The sequence below is a fragment of the Marmota monax genome, unplaced genomic scaffold, assembly GCF_021218885.2.
Source record: "Marmota monax isolate L192 unplaced genomic scaffold, Marmota_monax_Labrador192_F-V1.1 WCK01_AAM20220418_F8-fsc00051, whole genome shotgun sequence".
Lineage (NCBI taxonomy): Eukaryota > Metazoa > Chordata > Mammalia > Rodentia > Sciuridae > Marmota > Marmota monax.
The window spans coordinates 16,566,620-16,589,407 of NW_026695202.1; the positions used below are offsets into that span (position 1 = coordinate 16,566,620).

General features: G+C 48.8%; 2 protein-coding genes and 1 long non-coding RNA gene across 8 annotated transcripts in view; 2 read left to right on the forward strand and 1 right to left on the reverse strand.

Moving 5' to 3' along the window:
- The window catches only part of Ppara (peroxisome proliferator activated receptor alpha), a 60,264-nt gene extending 48,650 nt beyond the window's left edge, over positions 1-11,614 (forward strand). For 5 of the 6 annotated variants that reach the window (XM_046429276.2, XM_046429277.2, XM_046429275.2 and 2 more), the window contains 2 exons: positions 2,203-2,650; positions 4,313-11,614. In XM_046429276.2, coding sequence (XP_046285232.1) covers positions 2,203-2,650; positions 4,313-4,560 — 696 coding nt within the window. In that variant the 3' untranslated portion in view covers positions 4,561-11,614. Of the gene's footprint in view, positions 1-2,202; positions 2,651-4,307 lie in introns of all 6 variants that reach the window. The other variant, XM_046429281.2, reaches the window with a different exon arrangement.
- Positions 11,615-11,943: 329 nt separating this feature from the next.
- Cdpf1 (cysteine rich DPF motif domain containing 1) lies at positions 11,944-20,010 on the reverse strand. Its single transcript, XM_046429282.2, has 4 exons — positions 16,513-20,010; positions 15,151-15,263; positions 14,137-14,248; positions 11,944-12,912 (listed from the first exon to the last, which is right to left on the reverse strand). Exons 1-4 carry the CDS (start codon positions 16,513-16,515, stop codon positions 12,775-12,777), a joined length of 366 nt encoding a protein of 121 aa, XP_046285238.1. The 5' UTR covers positions 16,516-20,010; the 3' UTR covers positions 11,944-12,774.
- A 170-nt stretch (positions 20,011-20,180) lies between these two features.
- Positions 20,181-21,989, forward strand: LOC124082823 (uncharacterized). The gene is made up of 2 exons (XR_006848493.2): positions 20,181-21,170; positions 21,754-21,989. It is a non-coding gene; the product is annotated as an uncharacterized LOC124082823 (long non-coding RNA).
- Positions 21,990-22,788: the final 799 nt, after the last annotated feature.

The window sequence follows — 22,788 nt, forward strand, 5'->3', positions numbered from 1 at the left end:
TTTTAAACCATAGAACCACTTTACTTATTCAACACCTTCATTTATGTACTTTAGAAAACAATTATGGGCCAGGGACGCAGCTGCTTGGTAGAGTGAGACCCAGGGTTTGAGCCCCAGTGACACCAAAGAAAAATGAAAGAAAATATGACAGTTATTTGAATAAAGGTAAAGTGGTCTACTAGTATGTTTTCCTGTAATTGAGAGAATATTCCCATTTATCCTTCAAAAATACAGTCTTCCCTCTGTATTTGTGGGGGACTGAGTCCAGTAAGCCAATGGATGCTAAAATCCAGGGTGCTCAAGACCCTTATTTAAAATAGGGTAGAATTTGCTGAGAACTTATGCACATCATCCCATATACTGAAGGTCATCTCTAGAGGATTTCTAATGCTTGATACAATATAAATACTATGGAAGTAGTTGTTATGCTGCGTTTAGGGAATAATGACAAGAAAATAAATGTCTGGGGATTGGGGGTGTAGCTCAATAGCAAAGCCCTTGCCTAGCGTGGGCAAAGCCCTGGGTTTCATCCCCAACACTGCTGGGGGTGGTGGGCAGGGAGAAGCTTGTACAGACTCAGTACAGACACAAATTTTTTATTTTTATTTTTTTGGTACCGGGGATTGAATTCAGGGGCACTCAACCACGGAGCCACACCCCCAGCCCTGTTTTGTATTTTATTTAGAGACAGGGTCTCATTGAGTTGCTTAGTGCTTCACTTTTGCTTCACTTTTGCTGAGGCTGGTTTGAACTTGCGATCCTCCTCCTCAGCCTCCAAAGCCACTGGGACTACAGGTGTGCGCCACCGCACCCAGCTCAAGTACAGACACAATTTTTTTAAAAAATATTTTTGATCCAATTTTTTTTTTTGGACTCTGCGGATGCAGAATGCAGAACCCACAGATGCAGAGGTCACTGTGTGTGTCTTTCTGGTCCACCCTGTGAATATCAATTCTTTAAATCTGTGCTTCATTTTTTTGTGAAGCATAACTATGCTCCAATTTTTTTCAAAACAATGGTTATCTGGCCTGATGTTTTCCCCCCAATACTAGGGATTGAACCTAGGGGCACTTACCACTGAACCATATCCCCAGCCCTTTTCTTCTTCTTTTTTTTTTTTTTTGGAGATAGGATTTCATTAGGTTGCTCAGCTGGCTCCAAATTTGTGATCCTCCTGCCTCAGCCTCCTGGGTCGCTGGGATTACAGGTGTGCACCATGGTGCCCACCCATCTGGCTTGTGGTTAAAGTTGGAAAGAGACTGTTTTGTCTTCCTTATTCAGATTTGAGCTATTTAGAAAGTTGGCTTTCAGTTTTGTTGTTGTTTGTTTTTTGAGACAGGGCCTTGCGAAGTTGCCCAGGCTGGTCTTAAACTCGTGGTCCTCCTGCCTCAGCCTCCTGAGTAGCTGGAATTAAAGGCGTGTACCACAGCGCCTGGCTGCTTTGAATTTTGTGCTGAGAATGTGCTCTCACTCACAAGTACAGGTAGTGTCGCCTTTCCTCAGGTGGAGTCAGGTTTTTGTCTACTTCTGTGCTATCTATAAGTTCCAGTTCTTAAACATCTCGCAGGCAGCCTGCTTGTCCCCAGCCTATCCACGTGTGCTGCAGGCCCACCCAGCAGCCCTCACTGAGGTTCAACACTGCAGCTCCTGGCGATGCTCAGCAGCCCAGAAATAGGGAGCACTCAGGCCGCAGGGCCGGGTGTGTTCAGTGGTGTGTCTGGCCTCTGGCAGACTATTCTCAAAACCACTGAGCTGCTGCTGCTCTGTGCTTCAGTGTGCCAGGTGGGCCCCGAAATGCTTCTGGCCGCACTTCCTTACTGATGTGGTGAGTGTGTGTGTGTGTGTGTGTGTGTGTGTGTGAGCACACATGTGTGCTGTGGGACAGGCCGTAAGTCAGATCCCCCAGATGCTGTCATTCCTCCTGCTTGGCACAGGGATGTTAATTCTGGCCAGCAGCTGGTTCATGCCTGTTCTCAGCCTCACCAGACACATCACCCCATGCTGATAACGTGGCTAACCGTCTCTGCTTCCATCGCCAGAACTTGGTTTTAACATCTTTTAAAAAGTGTACACAGTTATGGGGCTGTGACCTGGACTTGGTAGCTCCTCACTGGTTTACCATAACTAAGAGCACCTAGTTATATCAGGACTCAGATAGCTCATCATGACCTGCCTGCCTGATGTAAGGGTCTTTCTTTTCAGCCTTTTGTCATCCATGACATGGAAACGTTGTGCATGGCTGAAAAGACTCTTGTAGCCAAGATGGTGGCCAATGGCATCCAGAACAAGGAGGCCGAGGTCCGCTTCTTCCACTGCTGCCAGTGCATGTCGGTGGAGACCGTCACAGAGCTCACGGAGTTCGCCAAGGCCATTCCAGGCTTTGCAAACTTGGACTTGAATGACCAAGTCACTTTGCTCAAATATGGCGTTTATGAGGCCATATTCACAATGCTTTCCTCCATGATGAACAAAGATGGGATGCTGGTGGCATATGGCAATGGCTTCATAACACGGGAATTCCTGAAAAATCTGAGAAAACCTTTCTGTGACATCATGGAACCCAAGTTTGACTTCGCCATGAAGTTCAATGCACTGGAGCTGGACGACAGTGACATCTCCCTTTTTGTGGCTGCTATAATTTGCTGTGGAGGTAAGTACTCGACTTAATCCACTGGTGTCCAGTCACTTATGGGCTCCTCTCTTGAGGGACTTGGTAACTGTCATCCCAGTGCCAGCTTGAGCTCCATTATGTCAAAATGGGCACTGCAAGGGGGGAAGGTGCCTAAGCCGGAGCTGCCACCGAGCGGAGTTATGGGGGAGCCCTGGCAGTGTTGTGTGATATTATGGTGTACACCGTTGTATATTATATAAACATTGATGATGATTTTATATGCTCCACAGTAATGTGATTATATCTAGCATTACAAGCATATCAGATTTCATTGGTACTATAGGATGGCATTCTATAGTACTAATTAATATTCAACACAGCTGTTGTTGCTCTATCCATGCTATAGCTAATGTTCTATACAGTGCCATACAGATGTTGGTATGACAGCTGTCACTCTTGGTAACACTTATGCTACTTCACAATGAAAAATACTGGGGTTGTTCGCAGGCAGCAATCCCGAGTGTTGCTCTGCCAGAGGAAACAGATCCCAGGCAGGGAAATCGGGCCTCTCTGTGGAGCTGCTCTGCAACGCCAGATTTTTGGCTCAGTGTCATGTTTCTTTAAATAGCCATGTCTCAAGTCTAGGAAAGTCATCCACCTACTGTAAACTCAGCTGACCTTGCCCAGCCTAGGCAGAGACCAGTGGGGGGGGGGGGGGCGGGCAGTCACCCACTGCCACAGCTGTGCTGTCCACCATGATCTCCTCACTCTACCTGCTGGCATCTGTCTGGGCACTGGTCAGATGGAAGGAATTGCTGCTATGGCCCAGCAGCAATGATGCAAGGGCAAGAGGCATGCACAATTGATAACTGTCCTTTGTTTGATCAAGACGTAGTAGAAAGGATGATATAGTACTGTACTAATCCTGTGTATCTAGCCATGTCCAGTGAGATAGGTTAAATCTATTAGGTGGGGTTAAAATTACAAGAGAGGTGGTCTGTCTTTTAAATGATTTCTCTGTTTAAAACTTAATACTTATATTTACTTTACAAGTAAAAAAAAAAATGAAGATAAAATTTCCCTTCATTATCCACGCTTGAAGAGCACAGTAATGAGTGGGCCTTCAACCCCCGCCTGCTGGGTGTGAATGGGGCAGTGTTTTCTGGACCAAGATCAGGACTCGGGCTGAGACTGTTCAGGGGAAGTCCTCCACACTCCAGGTCTCCTCAGCATCCTGTCCACCCCAGCCTCATTCATCTCTTGCTCTCCTCTTTCACCTGAGTCATGTCAGAAGGTGCCTGTGACAGTGCTGTCCTTAACCCAGCAGCCTAAGTCCCACACAGTCACTGCTTCATCTCTGGGGGAGCTTGAGGCTGGGAGAGAAGGACTGCATATTCCCGTGGTACGAGAGTGGTCACCTGCCACTACGATGTGCCACTGCTCCCGAGGCTTTTAGTTCTTTTCCCTGACAGGTGTTAGTCAGGCAGATCCAAAAGGGGGTCCCCTGCAAGGGGGACGTAAGGAGGGACTGTGTCCTGGTTGTGTGACTACTGAGGAATGACTCATTCCTGTCGTCCTTATTGGGTCCTGGTCAGGCTGACATCTGAAGGCCGTGTGAGGTGGGAGTGTCTGGTCCCCAGGCTGATAAGCAGTTATGAGATGATTATTTACTTGAACATCTCTCTCTTCCTTCGAGAACAGACCGTCCTGGCCTTCTCAACATAGGACACATTGAGAAAATGCAGGAGGGCATTGTGCACGTGCTCAAACTCCACCTGCAGAGCAACCATCCGGACGACGCCTTTCTCTTCCCAAAGCTCCTTCAAAAAATGGTGGACCTCCGGCAGCTGGTCACAGAACACGCACAGCTCGTGCAGACCATCAAAAAGACAGAGTCGGATGCAGCTCTGCACCCTTTGCTGCAGGAGATCTACAGGGACATGTACTGATCTCTGTGAATGCACGGCAACCACTTTTCAAGGAGAAATGGGAGCAGCATGGATTTGCACAGATTTCCAGCCTTTTAGTCTCAGACACTGGGAAGCCTGAGGGCTGGGTGACGGTAATGCTCCTCTCCACGTCTTCCCCTTCTCCAGCAGTACATCTAAGAATGTGCCTAGTACTCAGGCGCTGGCGACAGGGTGAACAGTCCGCACTTGGAGATTAAGGGGAGTGATGGTACAGGGTCTGATTTTCACCAGCCCAGTGTTAATCGGTGCACATATCTTTATATCACATTAGTAATTTGCCATTTGATTAATGAGTAACCTCAAAATACCTGGTCTTTCCCTTCTTCCCACCCTTTTGACTGTTGTACTCCTTTATAATTTGGAAAACTAATCAGCACTTTTTAACATTTATAATCCTATAAATCTAGATATAGCCAAAGGTTACATATTTAAAAAGCAGTGAAATATTTATTTGGAAGACTTCAGTTCCATTTCCTGAATTGCAAGAAAGACAGTGGGCTGGTTTTTAATCATAGGATTGAGAGTTTTCAAGAAGGATTTGATGAGCTATGGAGATCTGGCCATTGTGTCCTTTTGGCTCACCGTTTTCATGGTCACAAATCATACGTTGAAAAGCCCATTTCTGGGTGGGTGTGGATGATCCCAAGACCTCCCAAGACCCGCGGTGGGCTGAGGCTGGTGTCTGGTGAGCAGGAGGGGCCCTCGGGGAGTGTTCTCCCCCACCCCCCACTCCTGTCAACCTGCATTCAGTCAGGCTGTTTGCGGGTGTGAGATCAGTTTTAGGGACAAACTGACGAGTGTTGTGTCCCTCTGGCCCGTTCGGCAGTCCCTTTGTCATTTCTTGCATTGCCTTTTAAAATATGATGGTTAATTTTTTTTTTAATTGGAGAAGCTCCCTGGAGTGAAGATGAGGCAAATGTGCCTTTGTCACCTGGGCAGGGTGGTCCTGGAGAACAGGGCAAGGTGTGGTGTCCTGCATGGGACAGTCCTGCCTGCTCTCAGATTTCACCATGGTTGAGTTTTGTTTGGTTTTACTAAAGACCGAGATAGGCAAGGCTTCTGTTCCTACTACCTGTGTGAGGCAGTGTTCTCAATGTCTAAAACATTGGTTTTGCCCATTATTTGTCTAGAAACTACAGTCCTGGAGGCCTTTCCCTCTGTCCACCAGGCAGGTGACGCACATGGAGAACATCCGGCAGTTGCTCCAGCCAGAGGTGGGCTGAGCCTGCTATATCACTGCCTCCTCTCCTCGGGGTTGTGCACATCTAAGCCCTGGCTGGATCCTGTGTACCACCCCCATCTTTAGGAAATTTGGTTTTTCTGAGGTTAATGGTATTTGTTGTTCAAGAATGAGTAGGATTGGTCCTGATAAAGTTCCTGGGATCAGCACTGGGAAAAGGCACCAATAAAAAGGACTGGGGATTTCAGCTAGAAAACAAGTGAAAATTTTGGTTCAAACATCCTTTTTAAAAATTACATTTATCCCTATCTTTTTTCTTTTTTAAAAAATATGATCCAGCTGGGGATGTGGCTCAGTGGTAGAGCACTGGCCTATCATGTTCGAGGCCCTGGGTTCAACTCCCAGTACAAAAACAAATAAATAAATAAATTAAATATGATCCAAAGGATCTGTTGACCACCAGCAAGCAGTCTGCCCAAGTGTCCTAGGAATCAGAAGTCCAGAGAAAAGTATTTCCGTGTCTGGTCCCACTCGGGGGTTGGCCTCACTGCGAGGGAAGCCAGCCTTCAGGTTGCAGGGCACGGCGCATCAGTGTTGTTGCCTATGCGGAGAACGCCCACTCTGAGATGCCAAGGCTGCAATTCATTTCCTTGGTTCTCTTAGGCCCAGCAAGGTGACCAGTGATATCCCCAGTGGAGCTGGAGACCACAGACCTCTGCCCAGAAGTCACTTGACATTGTTCACCTCTGCTAATAGGAAGGAAAATCACATGTCCCATCTCAGTATCAGTCCCTAATGGCCACGCAATGCTGAATGTCTTGGATCACTTAATCAAAGATTTCTCAGGGTATCAATAATCCAGTCTGGATGATCATGCACCAGATGGCAGCACTTGAATAGGAGCAACCAAGAGTGCACTCACTATTTGCTAGGTGTCACTGGGCATCAGCAAACAGTACAGCAGAGACGTGTGTGACAGGTCAGGAACCTCTAGACCACATGGGTGGCACCCACTTCCTCAGGCAGCAAACAGAAAATCTCCAACTTTCCCAGTTCTTCACTTTCTCGCCTTTGAACAGTAACAAGTGCCAGACTCCCAGACTGCACATAACCCTTGTGCCCCAGATGCTGAGTAGAATAAGGCACAAGCAGGGGTGCAGCTGAGATTGTAGGGCTCACAGCCAGATGGGACCCTCTCTGCTCAGTGAGTCCCTGTTCTCCTGCCTCCTGGTGTTCCAGCAGAGCTTCTGGCACACTGAATGTTGTACCTACCATCCTTGGGAAACCTGAGCGCCTGTGGGCACCAGGCCAACGGGGTGAGTGCAGATCGTCTTAATTAGAGGCCTCCAGTTATGCCAGCAGGACTCACAGCAGTGCCGTCCTCAGAGCGCCAGCCAGCAAGCTAAGCTGGTCCTTTCTTCCCACCTTGCTGCCTGTTCCCCATGACCTCCACACAGTTCATTGATAAGTTTAAAGCATCTTCCTAAAGAGTGTGTGCCCACACAAATGAAATTCAACGTGAAGTGGTTGAGAAAGAAACCCAGGACTTGGCACACTCAAGAATGCCACCAGAGCTGTCCCTCTTCTTAAGAGCTATGAAGGTACCTTTCTGCTGGTGCTGAGGCCCTTCTTAACACTGGGCCATTTAAGACCCTGAAGGAATGGATCACCTCTGGTATCATGTGGAGGGTCCAGGGACAATGCAGCATCCCCAGAGAGGCCTAGAACCCCAAGGCACTAGGAAAATGTTTGACAGAAGAGACAAGTGAACGACTCAGTTGGCAAACGCCTCCTGTTCATGGAGCAGCTACCTCAATAGGCGTGCCCAGCCCCACTGCTGGAGCTAAGGCGGGCAGAACCCTTGGCCTTTCTGGCATCTCTATACCAGTCGGTGCTGTCAGGGTTCCTTGATGGCTCACACACCTCTGACTGTCGCACACAAGGAGATGGCAGACCGTGTGACTTTCTAAAGGCAGTTTTGTTGTTTAACGGAAGTCTTACAGAGGTCCATGTGTAACAGTTACTGCCCGCACCTAGAGAAGCTAAGACTGAGCAAGACTTGACGGCCCTGCTGCAGGAGCCCTCCCTCCTGCTGACCACAATAATCCAGGCCCTTCTGTAGGAGAGACCCTGACAGACGCCTCCCTCTGCTGTCACTTGCCTCTGCATTCCTCTGTCCGACTCCAAGCGGTTCCCATTGTAAGCCCCTTCTCAACCTACTGTGACACGGGGCATATTTGCTACTTAGCAGCCGATGCCTAATGGAGGGGAATTTTTGTCCTGGCCCAGTGGCCACAGGTGTCTGTGTTGAATCTGGTTTAAAGAAGGAAAGTCTATGCTTCCAGCTGAGAGTGGCATCTTGTCAGAGGACCTCTGGCCCCTTCGAAGGACTTCTTCAACCCATGTCCTCTCAACATGCTCAACACCGAGCCTGCAGGGCGGGCTCCCGTGGCCTCCTCCCTCTGCAGCCCCTGGAGGGGACAGATGCAGAATCTGCCTCCATTTTAAATGGAAACATCCAGACTGGGGAGGAAGGGTGTGGTGCCTGTCCACCTTCCCCGCCTCCTCCATCCTACCAGGGACAACAAGCTAGCTGGAGTCCCCTGAGTCTCCAGGACCTGGGAGGTCGCCCTTTGCTCAGCCCACGTTCCTGCGGCTGAAGCTGCCGACTGCGGTGGCCTGGGGACTTGAGGCAGTGCCCTGAGGAGTTACCTCATGAGTCTTCCTCTAAGTTAAGGATGTGGTGTAGACTCAAGGTAGGCAAGGGCATCATACTTTCTAGAAGTTGCAAGTCAACTTGATGCCACTGAGCTGATTATGAAAAGGTGTCCCAGGACGCTTGTTTCAGTGTGATGCTGGCACTGCCATGGGGGGGGGGGTTGTCTTTATTTGTCACTTTATAAGTAGCACTAAGATCTGGGCAGCTGCACAGGCACACTTCTGACCAATGAGTCGTCATCACAGGGGACTTGCATACCTTCCCAGGGACAGGGACAGTGAGAGCTGACAGTCTAGCCCATCTTCAGACATCACGTCCACAGATATTACAGAGAAAGCTCTAAGGCAGCTCAGCTTTGAGCAGCAAACAAAGGGTGGTGACAGATAGGTCTCCATCTGCCTCCGCTGTGCTGGTGACAGCCGGGGACCTCTTACCAAGGGATCTTCTACATCACTGACTCATCACCTGGCCTTTCTCCAAGTCATGTACTCCTCCAAGACCTTCTATCTAGAAATATCAGAGAGCTCAAAGGTTGGTGTCTAGGTTTTTTCTGGGACACACACACACACACACACACATAATTAGGTGCCATTTTAATAGAATTGAGGAAAATTCATTGCCGCCCCCCCACACCCCGCCTGTTAAGCAGACTAGGGTAGGAATTAGAGCAATAGATTTGGTCTGGCTATGAATGTAGGAGGCCATTTTATTTCTTTAAAGTCACACTGAAATGTGAAATTGGAAATTTTGTTTGAAAACAGATAAGGACCCTTATGCATGCTCTGGCTTAATGACACACAGTGCTGTCCCTGGGGCACCTCAGTGGGCTGCAGCGAGTTCTCAAACTTTACTTCAGCAGAGCTGCAGGCTCATCAGAAAAAGGTGGTGTGTGGCCCCTCCTGAGAGGGCAGGGAGAGGCTGCTGTCCCCTTGTGAGTAGCCCCAGGACCCCTGAGGCCTCTCAGAGCTGGAGTCCCGTTAGCCGCCCACTTGCTTCTCAGAGTCTCAGTCTGAGACATGAGAAACCTAATGGGTTCCTTTCTCCCTAGAGAGCCCCTCCTGGGAGGGAAGCCGGGCTACTCCCCCACCCCCCACTCCCGTGGTCCCGCTGAGATACATGTTGCCAGATCCTCTCCGAGTTCTCAGCCAGCGAGTACGACCCAGTGGTGTCCATCCACACCGCAGTGGGATCAGGGCACCTGACCACGACCAGCACTTAATGGCCCTGCAGCTGTTGATGGCAAAGAGAAACAAGGAACGTCCATTTTTACTTCACAGACAGCGCAGTGAGACCTGTGATGTTCTGTTTTGTTTTAAAGTTTGCCAGTCGGCTAAACAGTGAAAACCTCCAAGGTTTTTTCTTGAGAAGAGAGACCAGCCTCCTGCTCTCACTGTCTTCCCCGCCATCACAAGTCCCTGAATCTGATGAACTGACATGGCACCATGGATGCCAGGCACAAGCCAGCCCTGGCACCACCGTGGTGCTGCCTAGGACAAGCGGTGAGGCCAGCGGCAGGGGTGTGTGAGCTGCCGTGTCCCAAACTGCAAGGGACCCTCTCTCCACCTTCCCCGAACCCCTGGGGCCTCACCTCTGCCTTTAGTCAGGGAGGATGGGCTCTGGCCCTGGAGATCGCCCAGTGGCTGGCCTTCTGGAGAGTCCATCACTTTTGGAAACTTCATTCTTTAAAGACACAGTCAGTTCCTTTTCCAGGCCTAAAATGAAATATACCTCACAATAAGTGAACACCACGTAATGCCCTTCTTGGTAAGGTTACAGTATTACTCATGTTGAATGCCACTACCTTATCAACACTGTATGGTAAAAAGAATCACGTCAATAACTGTATCTTAAATACTGTGACTTGAGTTTTCAAAAAAAAATCCCAATATAACCAGCGTGATGGCACACGCCTATAATCCCAGAGGCTTGGGAGGCTGAGGCTGGAGGATCACAAGTTCAAAGCCAGCTTTCGCAACTTAGCGAGGCCCCAAGCAACTCAGCAAGACCCTGTCTCCAAATAAAGTATAAAAAAAAAAAAGGCTGGGGATGAGGCTCAGTGGTTAAGCACCCCTGGGTTCAATTACAGTACCAAAAAAAAAAAAAAAAAAAATACAAACAGCTAACTTGCAATCATACATCTAACAGCAAACATTTGTTTTCTTAAATCAGCGTTTGTGATGTACATGCTTAAAAGGCTGACTTGTGAACCTACTGAAAATGAAGCTGAGACAAAACAACTGAAATGCAATTGCACGCGCACACACGCACACCAGTTTTTCTCTTCTGAGCCATGCAGGCTTTATCTCAGTGTGTAGATCCCCCTTCAGCATCCCCTACATGCAGAAGTGCAAGTCTGTCTTTATGCATTTCTACCAGCAAAGCCTCTGCAGACCCCAGGTTGCAGGTCACTTCATACTAGTGTTCTGATTGGACCATTGTGTATTCCTGCTTGGTAAACAGCTCCTGCTCTTCAGGGCACCACCTATGGGTTACTACCAAAGAGCTCTAGCCATCTGGAACACTATTGTTTGCACCTGCAGGTTCTATGGTGGCCTTCGATGGCCCAACCAGAAGCACAGAGCCTAGGAGCCTCCCACACGTCCTTTTCAGTTTCTTGGCCAAATTTCTTTGTGGTGTATATTTTTGACACCCACAGGGATCCACCGTGCTGTTATGCTAAAACCCTGGGGAGAGCGTTTGCCAGTCATGGTTACTGCTCCTATGTGCCTCTCGCCCTCAGTGCTCGGGCTCAGAGCCCTCTCCTCGCTCTAGTAAATGCAGTAGTTTCAAGTTGGAATCATCAAGCTGGCTCCAGGGTCCTCCCCAGGTATGGGGACATCCAGGACCTCAGGAATCCAGGGTGTGCACAGGAAAGCAGGTGTCATTTTTCTAGTCATGGTAACTGGTTCCAGGTGATGTGGAAATGGCTATAGCATGGCCTTAATTCTTTTAGATCTTGGGTCTTCACTTTCCTCTTAGGAGAGTGAACTGACCACACTCGTTGATCTGTTTCCTGAATTCATGAGAACTTAGGTTTGGAATGTCCTACTGTAAGACTGGTGAATGTAAAAGGTTAATTTCAGGGCACAGTTTTGCCTTAATGGTTTTAAAAAATAAACTATTTTTTAAGATTACCCGGTGAGTCCTGAATGATGCTGTGAGAAGAGCTGCTCTGTACAGACTGAGCCCAGCTGGGTCTGCTCTGGGACTGCCCTTGCTGGAGCTCGCAGTCACCACAGGGTCACCTTCTGCCCTGCAGGACAGAATGGATCTAGGACAATGTGGCCCCAGAACATGATATCCATGAATCTGAAGTACACGAAACAGGAAGCTTTTTTTTTTTTAATACCTTTATTTTTATGTGGTGCCGAGGATCGAACCCAGTGCCTTACAAGTGCAAGGCGAGCGCTCTCACTCGAGCCACAATTCCGGCCCCTAGGAAGCTCTTAAATAAAATCCAGTGTACACATCAAAGATCTTTATATCTCACCCAACTTGCTGGTCGGCCTTGCCGTGGTCACAGAGTAAGGCAGCAGTTCCTGCCTCTGAGACTCTAAGCAGACACGGGGACCCCTGGGAGGCTGTGGGACTAGAGGGCTGAGTGCAGGGTGGCGAGGGGTGGCATAAGGGAAGGAAGCCAGTGTTCCTGACCTGAGAGTGCAGGGCAGAGCGTGCAGCGGGGCCCGGGCTGGAGCCAGCCTGAGCAGCTGGAAAGCCGACACTTGCCTTCCCAGCACCCCTCCACTGCCTGTGCATGATGTCTTGCCCAAAGTGTCCACAAAAAACATCTTCACACTGCCATCCCAGAGTGCCTATGGGGACATCCAGTCTCCAAGTGTCTTGTGGAAGAATTTCTTTTCAAAGCATTGGTGGGCTCTTCAGGTTCTCAGTCATGTCGGTAATGGGCAGTGAGTGGTCAAGATGCAGGACATTTCCAAGCTTACATAAGGGTGTAAAGAAAAAATCCTGTCCCCCAGACCTACTGCTGTGCATGAAGGCAGCCTCGGAGAGTGACTTCCTTGTGCACAGATGGCAGTGTGGCCCTCCACCATGTTCCAGGCCTCATGTGTGCGCCTTCCAGGCTACCCGAGCTGCCCACTGAAGGGAGTCTCCCTCTCACTCAGAATCCTCAGCCCTAGGGGCAGCTCCGCAGCACCAGGCTGGACCCACAGGCTGTCTGCTCCACCTCCTGGCACGGCTCCTCCACTCCCTTGGGCTGCAGATGCTGCTCCCTACCAGGCCAGGAGCTCTGCACAGGAGACTGCTGCCCACTTGGCACAGACTGCACTCACGTTCAAGGACAGGGCTGGCTGGAGGGCCGCTTAGGACCTTTCCTTTTCTCCACGTCTTGCTGGATTTCCCGAGGGAAGGCACTGATGTTGTCCTGGACACAAGGGAGGCAGAACCTCCTGCTGTAGAACAAGCTGCACTCCTGGGGCAGGGGAGGGGGCAGTGAGCGGCCTGGACACTGCTGCTCCTCCAGAGCTGCCAGCGGCCCCCCACAGGCACAGGGAGGGCGGGGGCCACAGCCAGAGCAGCAAGAGCTAAGGGTCTGGCAAGGCATCCAGGAGGCAGGGGGTACGGGGGGACAGATGCCGGGCCTGCCCTGCTCCATCAGGAGTAAAGCCCACTTCAGGCTGGAGTCCTGAGTCCTTGCTTGGTTATCTCAGCAGCACAGGGCCTTGGCAAGTGCCTGAGCCAGGAGTAGCAGGGGATGAGAGGGACAGCCCCACAGACCTGAGAGGCCACCAATCAGTGACTGGTCTGGGCAGGAGGCCAGACCTTCCCAGCCACGTCCACTCTCCTTCATGACCCTCAATACTAGAACTGCTGAGATTCCCCCTTGCACCCAGGTCAGGACACTTCCCAGCCCGCTTTGCAACTGGGTATGGCCATGTGGCGAGTATGGTCAGGGGTGTCATCATGAGTATGCTACCTCCTGATCATGCCCTCCAAAGGAAGGGACATATGTTCCCTTGTCCATTCTTGCTAGCTGGGATATACATGTGATGGTAGAAGCTACAAGAGCCATAGTGGACCCAAGTGGATGTTGTATGTTGATGATAGCAGCACAGTCCACCCAGCAAGGACTGCCTGTCATAGACTCATATATAAGAAAATGAGTAAATAACTGTATCTCTTGTTTGGACCACCCTATTTTGGGGGTCTCTCTCCAACCCCTTAGCACCATGGAATATGCCTCAACTACTAACCAAATTGCCTGAGTTCTTGGAAGCAGTCCTTTGCCATGGAGATACCCGTGTGGGCCACCTCCCTTCTGCTCACCTGCTCTCCTGTGCCTCACCCTCCACCACCTCTCCTGACCCCTGCTTGTGCAAGGCTCGGCCACGCCCTCATCAGCCGACCTTGAGGGGTGGGCTGGTGGGCTGGTGCTGTCTGTGTCTGTTCCCTCTTGTGTGCTTTGCTCTGTGGCAGATGCTCATGGACTTCTCAGCCTCCAGGACTTCTCTGGTCACACTGGCCACATGCCAGTACCACAGTGCAAGGATCTAGTTCTACTCCTTGTCCAGGCCAAGACACTCCACCTGACCCTCACCTGCCCTCCGACAAAGGCTTCCCTGGCTCCACCTGTGCCGGGCGGGCCCCCAGATCCCCACAGTGAGGACAGGCAGTCCTGGCCCTGCGGCTTACCCACCGGACCCACACACACCAGCCTGCTGCACAAGCTGCACCGGGACCCAAGGACCAGGAATCTGTCTGTGCCTGAAGTGAAGGGGTCCTTCATGACGTAGCTCTCTTCCAGCAGGCTGCAGGAGACAAGCCCAACCTAAGCCAGTGGACACCTGGCTGCGAGCCACGGCACTGGCTGTGCAATAGGGGACCTGCTGGGACCTGCACCCCTGCCTAGGCTCAGCAGAGGAGGGACTGTCCACCTCTGCCACAGGGTAGTGACAGAATGGCCAAGCCACTGCAGGCCAGGAGAGAACTGAGACCTGAACCAGTCTTGGTCTACACCAGCCATCTGTGTAGAGAGAAGTCCTTTTTAATAACAAGAAGGGCTGTCCCAGTGTGTCCCAACCCCAGTCTCACCACTGGGTGTGGACACAAGGCTCCCCCAAGCTGCCAGCTCTCACACCAGCAGGGTTACATGGTGACACAATTCCTGGTCAGCAGAAGAACCACAGCTAGAAGAAAGGAGCCTGGTGCCCCTGCCAGTGGGCCATGGTCGGCTTTCCCCCATGTGGCCTCTGATTTGACATGGAAAGGTCAAGAAGCAAGTGCTAGACCAGGTCCACTCTTGGTTGCTGTGGGCAGACCCACATGAGGTGGTCCTCAACACTCACGTCTACCGGGACAGCAAGGAAGACGGTGTCCCTCCCAGGAAGTAGCACCAGACAATAGGGCATAGCCCCAAATGATGAGGCCACCATGGCTTCTGTTGCCCACTGCTGGGATGTTTCAGCGTGGCCACAGATTCTACCCCGTGCTGGAACAGTCCTTGAACCCTGGGCTGTGCTAGGAGGAAAAGCCTGGGAGCTGGACATCCGAGAAGCCCTCAAGTCCTGCCTGGGCCTCTACCGGTCACACCTGAAACACCCAAAGCCTGGGCAGGAACAGGCCTGAGGCACAACACCCAAGCCAGGTGTCAGACTCTGGCCCAGCATCCGCCAAACCACCCCGGGCACTGGCTCCCAAAACATGTACTCACACAACAGCCTGGGTGTTGGGGGGCTTCTGCCCCACATAGCTGTATGGAGCTGTCACAGAACAGAGCTGGCACTTGAACACACCCAGAGGACAGCACTCTGCCTCAGATGCCATCTGCAAGATGAAAAGACAGGGCATGTCACTTTCTATTATAGTTTGGATATGTTTTCCCCGGAAAGCTCATGTGTGAGACAATGCAAGAAGGCTTGGAGGAGAAATGATTGGGGCATAGCCTTAACCTCATCAGTCAATTAATCCCTGATGGCATTAACTGAAGTGGTGGGTGTGGCTGGAGGAGTGGGAACTGGGGCGTGGCTTTGGGGTGTACTTTTGTATCTAGTGAGTGGAGTCTCTCTCTCTGCTTCCTCATGATGTGAGCTGCTTTCCTCTGCCACACTCTTCTGCCGTGACGTTCAGCCTCATCTTGAGCCCCAAGATTGGAGCCTGCCTTCTATGGACTAAGACCTCTGAAACTGTGAGCCCTCAAATTAACCTTTTCACCTCTACAATTGTGCTGGTCAGGTCCTTTAGTCACAGCAGCAAGAAAGCTGACTAACACACCTTCAGAACCACAAACCCCCATCTCAGACACTCGATGGTCTGGTGCATATTTTTTACCCACAAAATGCAAGCCTCCCTTACAGACAAGAAATCCCGAGCTCAGAGCAAGCCCAAGACCTGCTCACAATCGCATGTGATGTTTGAGTGTGCTCGAGATGGACTGCTGGGCTGTGACACCAGCCTCAAGCTCTGAAAGATGAGAATTGTCACGTATGTACGCCAACTATGAAACAACTACATTAGAAATCAATCACAGAAAGGTACCTGGAAATTCCCTAAATACTTAGAAATTCAGCAATATACTTCTTAAAAAGCCATAGTCCAAAGGAGAAATCACAAGACAAATTAGAAAATATTTTTAACTATATGAAAACTAAAATACAACACACCAAAATGTGCAGAATGCAGCTTACATGGTTTTTAGGAAGGAATTTCATGACTTTGCATGTTTACACTAGAAAAGAATATTTAGACTCAATCCTATAGTGATGATTTCTTAAGAAGCTAGGAGGAGAAAGCAAATAACACCCAACACATGTAGAAAAGAAGAAAATAATAATAAAAAAAGAAACAGAAGTCAAAGAAATGGGGTAAAGGCCAACAGAAAAAGACTCAATAAAGCCAAACTGCGTATTCCAAAAGTTAAATAAAATCGATAGCCTCTAATTCGATTGATCAAGAAAAGTTGAAGAAGACATAAATTATTACTCTCAGGAATGAAAGAGGCAGCATCATTAAGACTAGAAACACTTTGCAGATAATAAAGGAACATCGTGTATTACTTTTAACCAAAAATTTTTACCATTTATCAGCCAATCATCAGCCAGTCACAGTGATGCACATCTGTAATCCGAGGACTCAGGAGGCTGAAGGCAGGAGGATGCAAGTTCAAGGCCTGCGTGGGTAATATAGTGAGATCCTGTCTCAAAAATAAAAAGGGCAGGGCTGGGGTTGTGGCTCAGCAATAGAGCGCTCGCCTAGCACATGTGAGGCCCTGGGTTCGATCCTCAGCACCACATAAAATAAAGCTATTGTGTCCAACTACAACCAAAAAATAAATATTTAAAAATATTAAAAGGGAAAAATCCCTGGGTTCAATCTCCAGGACCAACATAAATAAATTAAAAAATAAAACAGTAAATACACCAATTATCAAAAGTGACTCAGAAGATACTGGAAACCTACAAGCCCTATTTTTACTAAGAAAATGAAATTTATAATTAAAAATTTCTCCAAAAATGAAACAAACAAAAATACATTTTTCAAAATGTCATGCCTAGCTGGCTTTACTGTCTAATTCCGTCAAGCATGTGAAGAAGTAGCATTAATCCTATGTGAACTCTTCTAGCACTGCAGGCAGAAGGAACACTTCCTGGGGTTTTGTGATATCAATATTTTGTAGACACCAAACTGCCAGTGTTACCATGACACCGCACACTAGACAAAGCTTTTATCACATAACTACAGACCGACATCCTCATGGACATCAACACAAGTAAACAAAATATTAGCAGGTTGAATTCAAAGGTCTAATGGATTGTGACAGCAGATTTGTCCCAGGAATGCAAGGTTGGTTTGACATTCAAAAACCAATGTGTACAATTCATGTCACTAACAGAGGGAAGAAAATCATATGGTCATATCAATAGATACAGGAAAATCATGATAAAATTCAAGAGGATTATTAAAAACCCAAAGCTACACATTGTGCTGGGAGAGGAAGCCCTAAGTGGCTCCCAACTGGCTGGAGTGAGCTCCCTTCTTAGGCATATAAGGCTGTTTAGTTGGATATGACCTTTTTCCACAGGCAGCTAGTTCTAGGGGCTAATTACCTATCCAGCAAAAACTCACTTCCTCACCTTCACTCCTACTGTTCCTTCTACCTGCAAGACTTTCCCCTCATCTCTACAGAATTTCTTTCTGGCTACTCTGAAGATTTGATCTTTGGCTTTCAGCAATTTCCAGGATTGTTCTTTTGTTTTGAAGTTACTTATCCTGATGATGCTGCTGTAAGCAAATTCTTCAATCTGTGGATGGTATCTTTCATTAGTTCTGAAAAATACAAATATTTCTTCTGCTCCATTTCTCTTTTCTGCTGAAATTGCTACTGCAAATGTTAATGCCAGTTGATACTGGCCCCCAGTTCTTGGATGCTCTACTTTGGGTTTTCCATTCTCTTCTCCTTGTATTTCAGTTTGGGCGATCTCTATTGACCTATCTTCAAGTTCATTGATTTTCCCCCTTACCTATAGCAAGTCAACTGCTGTGCCCTTTGAAGGCATTCTGTGCCTCTGCTGTTTCTTGCTAGCATTTCCATCAACTCTTTCTGCTCCCTTCTCTGCTGAAACGCCCATCTGTATATGCATACTGTCTACCTTTTTCACTAAAGCTCTTAATATATTAATCATGCTTAAACTCCATCTTGACAGTTCTAACATCTGAGCCATATCTGCTTCTGGTTCTACTGATTGTTTGATCCTTGGCAATGGGGCCTTTTGTTTTGCTATTCTGGTTGAAAACTTGACACTGTTTGGAATGGAGGTAAGCAGTACTTACGCCTGAAAACAAGCCTGTTTCTGCTGAGCCTGTAGTACTGGGTATTGAATCATTCTAGTTAGCAGCTGACATAGGTCTGGGTTTTGTAGTTGCTACTGTTATCCTTAGAGTATGCCAGGCTTTATATTTCCCCAGCAATACCTTGCTCGGGTGTGAGATCTATTTGTCCAGAATGTTCTCAACATCTGCTGCACCATCACTTGAGGCTGCAGGTACAACTGCATGCTACTCACTGTCATCTGCACAGTAGTAGTTCTATCTTTCCTTTACCGTCAGGCCTAGGCCTTGTGACCCTGGATGTGTGGATGTGTCATGAATCCCGCCCCTTCCCCAAGTATATGAGACCTCAAATGATAGGGTACAGCTGGAGCAGCAGCCACCTCTTCCTCCAAGTCTGCACCACCAAGGAAGCATTTTTGCCCCTGCCTTGGATCTTTTCCACAGCACAGTGCATGCTGGTGAAGAGTCCGGAGTGACTGCAAACTCTCCTTGTTTCTGTGGCTCCCAGGGGCTCTATACACCAACCCTAGTCCACACTTGGTATAGCTGGTGTTATGGCTTGGATATGAGGTGTCTCTCAAAAGCGCATGCAAGCAAGTTTAGCTGGTAGCAATGGCACATGCCTGTAATCCCAGTGGCTTGGGAGGCTGAGACAGGAGAATTGAGAATTCAAAGCCAGCCTCAGCAAAATCAAGGTGCTAAGCAACTCAGTGAGACCCTGTCTGTAAATAAAAAATACAAAATAGGGTTGGGGATGTGGCTCAGTGGTTGAGTACCCCTGAATTCAATCTCCAGAAGCTGCCCCCCCCCAAAAAAAAAAAAGTTTAAAGGTGAAATGACTGATTAAGAGAGCCTTAACCTAATTGGTGCATTAAAACTGATAAACTGGTTGGTAATGTAGATGGGTGGGGTGTGGCTGGAGGAGGAAGGCATGTCTTTGGGGTATATATTTTGTCCCTGGTGAGGGAAGTCTACTTCCTGATTGTCGTGTCCTGATCCCCAGCCACAGCCTTCTGCCATGATGGATGGAGCTGGCTGTCTGTGGACTGAGAACTCTGATACTGTGAGCCCCAAGTAAGCTTATCCTCCTCTAATTGTTCTTGTCATGTCTTCTGGTCAGAACAGTGAAAGAGCTGACTAAAACAGCTGGTATTCAGCATTTCATTAAAACTTAGCTGACTACTTACCAGCTTGGATGGCAAGGCCTCCCATGGTCTGTTGGGCCTAGGAAGCTAGGTCATTCAAGATAGGATAAGAGATCCCTCTGTGATGCCTGCTGTCTGATGGGTTCAAGAAAACTTATGACTGGTAGATCATTCAGCTTTATCTGATCATTTTGCTTAAAGAATTTCTATTTGTCTTTCAAAGTTCTTGCACAACCTTAGGAGTCAGCCCCTTGGCTCCCTGCTGTGACCCCCTCACCCCAACGACTCCAGGGAGGTGCAGTGCGCCCAGCAGTAGGAGCTTTGTTGTTGGCCAGCCCCGATGCAGACCTCGGGTGACTTTTGTGAAAATCCTGGATGCGAGCGAACCTAATTCCACTTTGCATCTTAACTGGTGCGACCTAGACCCCCACCGAGGCTGCTGGGCGCGGTGCCCTTGTAGCAGGTAACCGGCAGGTGACAGTCCCGGGACGGCGTGGCCTCAGCCCAGTCACTCCGAGTCCACACCGGCCGCCTCCCAGCCAGCTCTCGGGATCAGCAGGGCTCCGCACCGCCGGCCCCGCCATAGGCGCGCGCGGCCCTTCAGCGCCCCCCATCCCCGTCCCGGTGCCCGACGGCCGTGCCGCCCACCTCCGCTCACAGCCGGAAGACAGCCGGGACCGGCCAAGGCAGGAGCCCGCGAGCTGGAGGCGCCCAGAGAGCGCCAGGCCGGCCACCGCACGCTGGCCGCCGCACAGGAACTCACCGCTGCCCGCCGCCGCGACCCTGGCTCCACGGCGCCTGCGCGGCCCGGCTCCGCTTCCGCTTCCGTCGCGTCCTTCCGGTTCCGTCGTGGAACCTGTGACCCGGCTGCTCCCCGGCCGAACTCGCGGGCTCTGCCTGCCGTTCGCACCTCCCCGAGGCGCCCGGCCCCCGGGGCTGTCGCAGGTCGGAGTCGCCGGACCTTGTTAGCTCGCTGCGTCCTGTCGTCCCGCACGCGGGAGGGGGCTTTGCCCACCCCCGGGCCGACGGGCTGGGTCAGCAGGAGCCCCGGCGTGTGTGGCCTCGGACCCGACGCTGCGCCTTCGAAGCCTCCCAGTGGCCGGCGACGCCCCTGGTGGTCTGCGCCTCGCGCCCTTTTCAGCCCGCTGTTATTTGGCCCTGAAATGCCCGCCCCACTCCTGGACCCCGTTAATGGGAAGCACTAATAAGTCTGCGGAGTTACAGGCACGGATTCTGAAGGCAGCAGGCTGAACTTGGCTTGTGGACTCCACTCCTGGCCTCTCCCTAAACGCAGTGGGTCTTCACGTGAGCTTTGGGGGAGAACAGGATTCGCTACGCCTCTTCCCCGGTGGTTTAGGGGTTTTGTTCTGTGGGAGAGATGACCTGCTGCAGCGGCAGGTCTCACTGTTCTGTTTCACCAGGCCACAGTCTTCTTCGACATCCTGCATAGTTAGTGGGATCTCTGGACCAATTCCCCAGGCTCTGTGAGACATATTCACTCATTGCCTATGGGGCTGCAACTGTATCTCGTAGACCAGAATTTACCCTACATCTGTCAATTCCACATTTAAAGTTGCATTTAAATGGGACTGGTGTCTGGGACTCATTCCTTTGGGGAATTGAGAATTATAGTGAAGCCAGAATTAGGCAGATAGGCAAGGGTCAAATCCAGAGAATGGAGGGATTGAAATGTTAATTCCTTCAGAGCCCTTCCTCCACCTTTATCAAGAACCTGCCCCTGCTCCCACCTGTTGCTAAGGTAAGCTGCCCCAGGAATTGTCCCTCCCTACAGGGAGTTGTAAAAGTTGCTAATTAATTCACCCTGGGCCCCCTTCCTGCCCAGAACACTCTTCCCTGACTCCTCCAGCTGGCCTGTCTCCCACCTTTTGGCCATCCCAAGAGCATCTCCTGGACCTAGTCATGCACAAGAAAGAAGAGAGATAAGGGGAAAGAGCAGGAGAACAAAAGAAGCCTAGGCTATACAAAAAGGCAGAACACCCTCACTTCTTGGGATACCAGGATACCAGCTATGGCCCCCTTCTTCCTCTGGGGAGAAGTCTATGTTACCCCTTTTGTATACAAACCCTGTTTTACATGCTTGCCACAGCGTGCTTCTCTAATATTATGCTTCAACACGTGAAGAAGCAGGTAACTGGCAGTATCAATAGGAGGATTTTAGCAATAATACCTGGGACTAGAACCACTCGGACCTGGGCAAGAGTTAGCAAGCATTTTATTTCCTCACTAGTAGACATCAGCTTTGCTTACAACAATGATATTCTTCCAATCCCTTTAAAGATAATATACTAGATTCATAGATTGTTTTTGTTTTTGTTTTCCAGATCTGCCCAATGAACTTGATGAAGCATGTCAGATTTAACCTATGAGGTACACTGTGGTAATCCCATGAATGCTACAGCAGACTTATTTTAAACAAGTTTGCTGGGCTGGGGATGTGGCTCAAGTGGTAGCGCGCTCGCCTGGCATGCGTGCGGCCTGGGTTCGATCCTCAGCACCACATACAAAGATGTTGTGTCCGCCGAGAACTAAAAAATAAATATTAAAAAAAAAAAAATAAGTTTGCATGCAGTGTAAGAGTTAAGTGAAATGCTAAGAGCAAATTGTGGTCTTTAGCACAACCAAGAGTTAATTTTAAAAAGTTGTTCAGTTATTAGAAAAAGCTTACCAAAAATCCAAAATCATTGAAAGTATTCCATAAAGTTTTAGACAAAAGTGGTTTCAGAAAATAGACTGCATATGAAATAATCATTAAAATGACATTCAGGTACAATGTAGGGAAATTAGAACCAGGAAATATTTATGCATAATCCTGAAACTAATTTTTGTAGAGACTATTTTCTGGTCACTATAGCTCAAGATATAGCTTCTATTGAAGAAAGATTTGAGCAAAATGACAAGAGATCCACTTTAATTTTTAGGTTTTTAAAATGCTGGCATTGAAAAATGTAAAAGAAGAAGAACTTAAAGAAATCCTGTTGTTCCAAGAAAAAGTACTAATTGGGAAATAACAGTAACACTAGATAATGATAGAGAAATGTAATGTTTTCTGTCATAATTTTTCATATGTAATGTAATGTTTCAAATGTAATGTTTTCTGTCATAATTTTTCATATGTACCTTCCTAGTAATATTTAAACATGATATTAATATTCATGATTTAATTCTGAATCTAAAACTTAAGGAGTCCTATTCATAATTACAGTGAATACACAATTGTTTTTATTTGGCACTGTTGTCAAGAACACCATTATGTGGAAATATTTATTACATTAACACAATGATTTTTCTGAAGAAGACAAGAAAAATAAAATTTGTGGAATAAATAATGTGTGGATTACATATTTTTATTACTCATC

What these genes read in the sequence shown, in the direction of transcription:
- Cdpf1 (XM_046429282.2), bottom strand. An exon ending in CCCAACACCCAGGCTGTTGT is followed by an intron (nt 14,249 to 15,150) that starts GTGAGTACATGT and finishes TGTCTCCTGCAG; the next exon opens with CCTGCTGGAAGAGAGCTACG. An exon ending in GGCTGGTGTGTGTGGGTCCG is followed by an intron (nt 12,913 to 14,136) that starts GTGGGTAAGCCG and finishes CCCCTGCCCCAG; the next exon opens with GAGTGCAGCTTGTTCTACAG.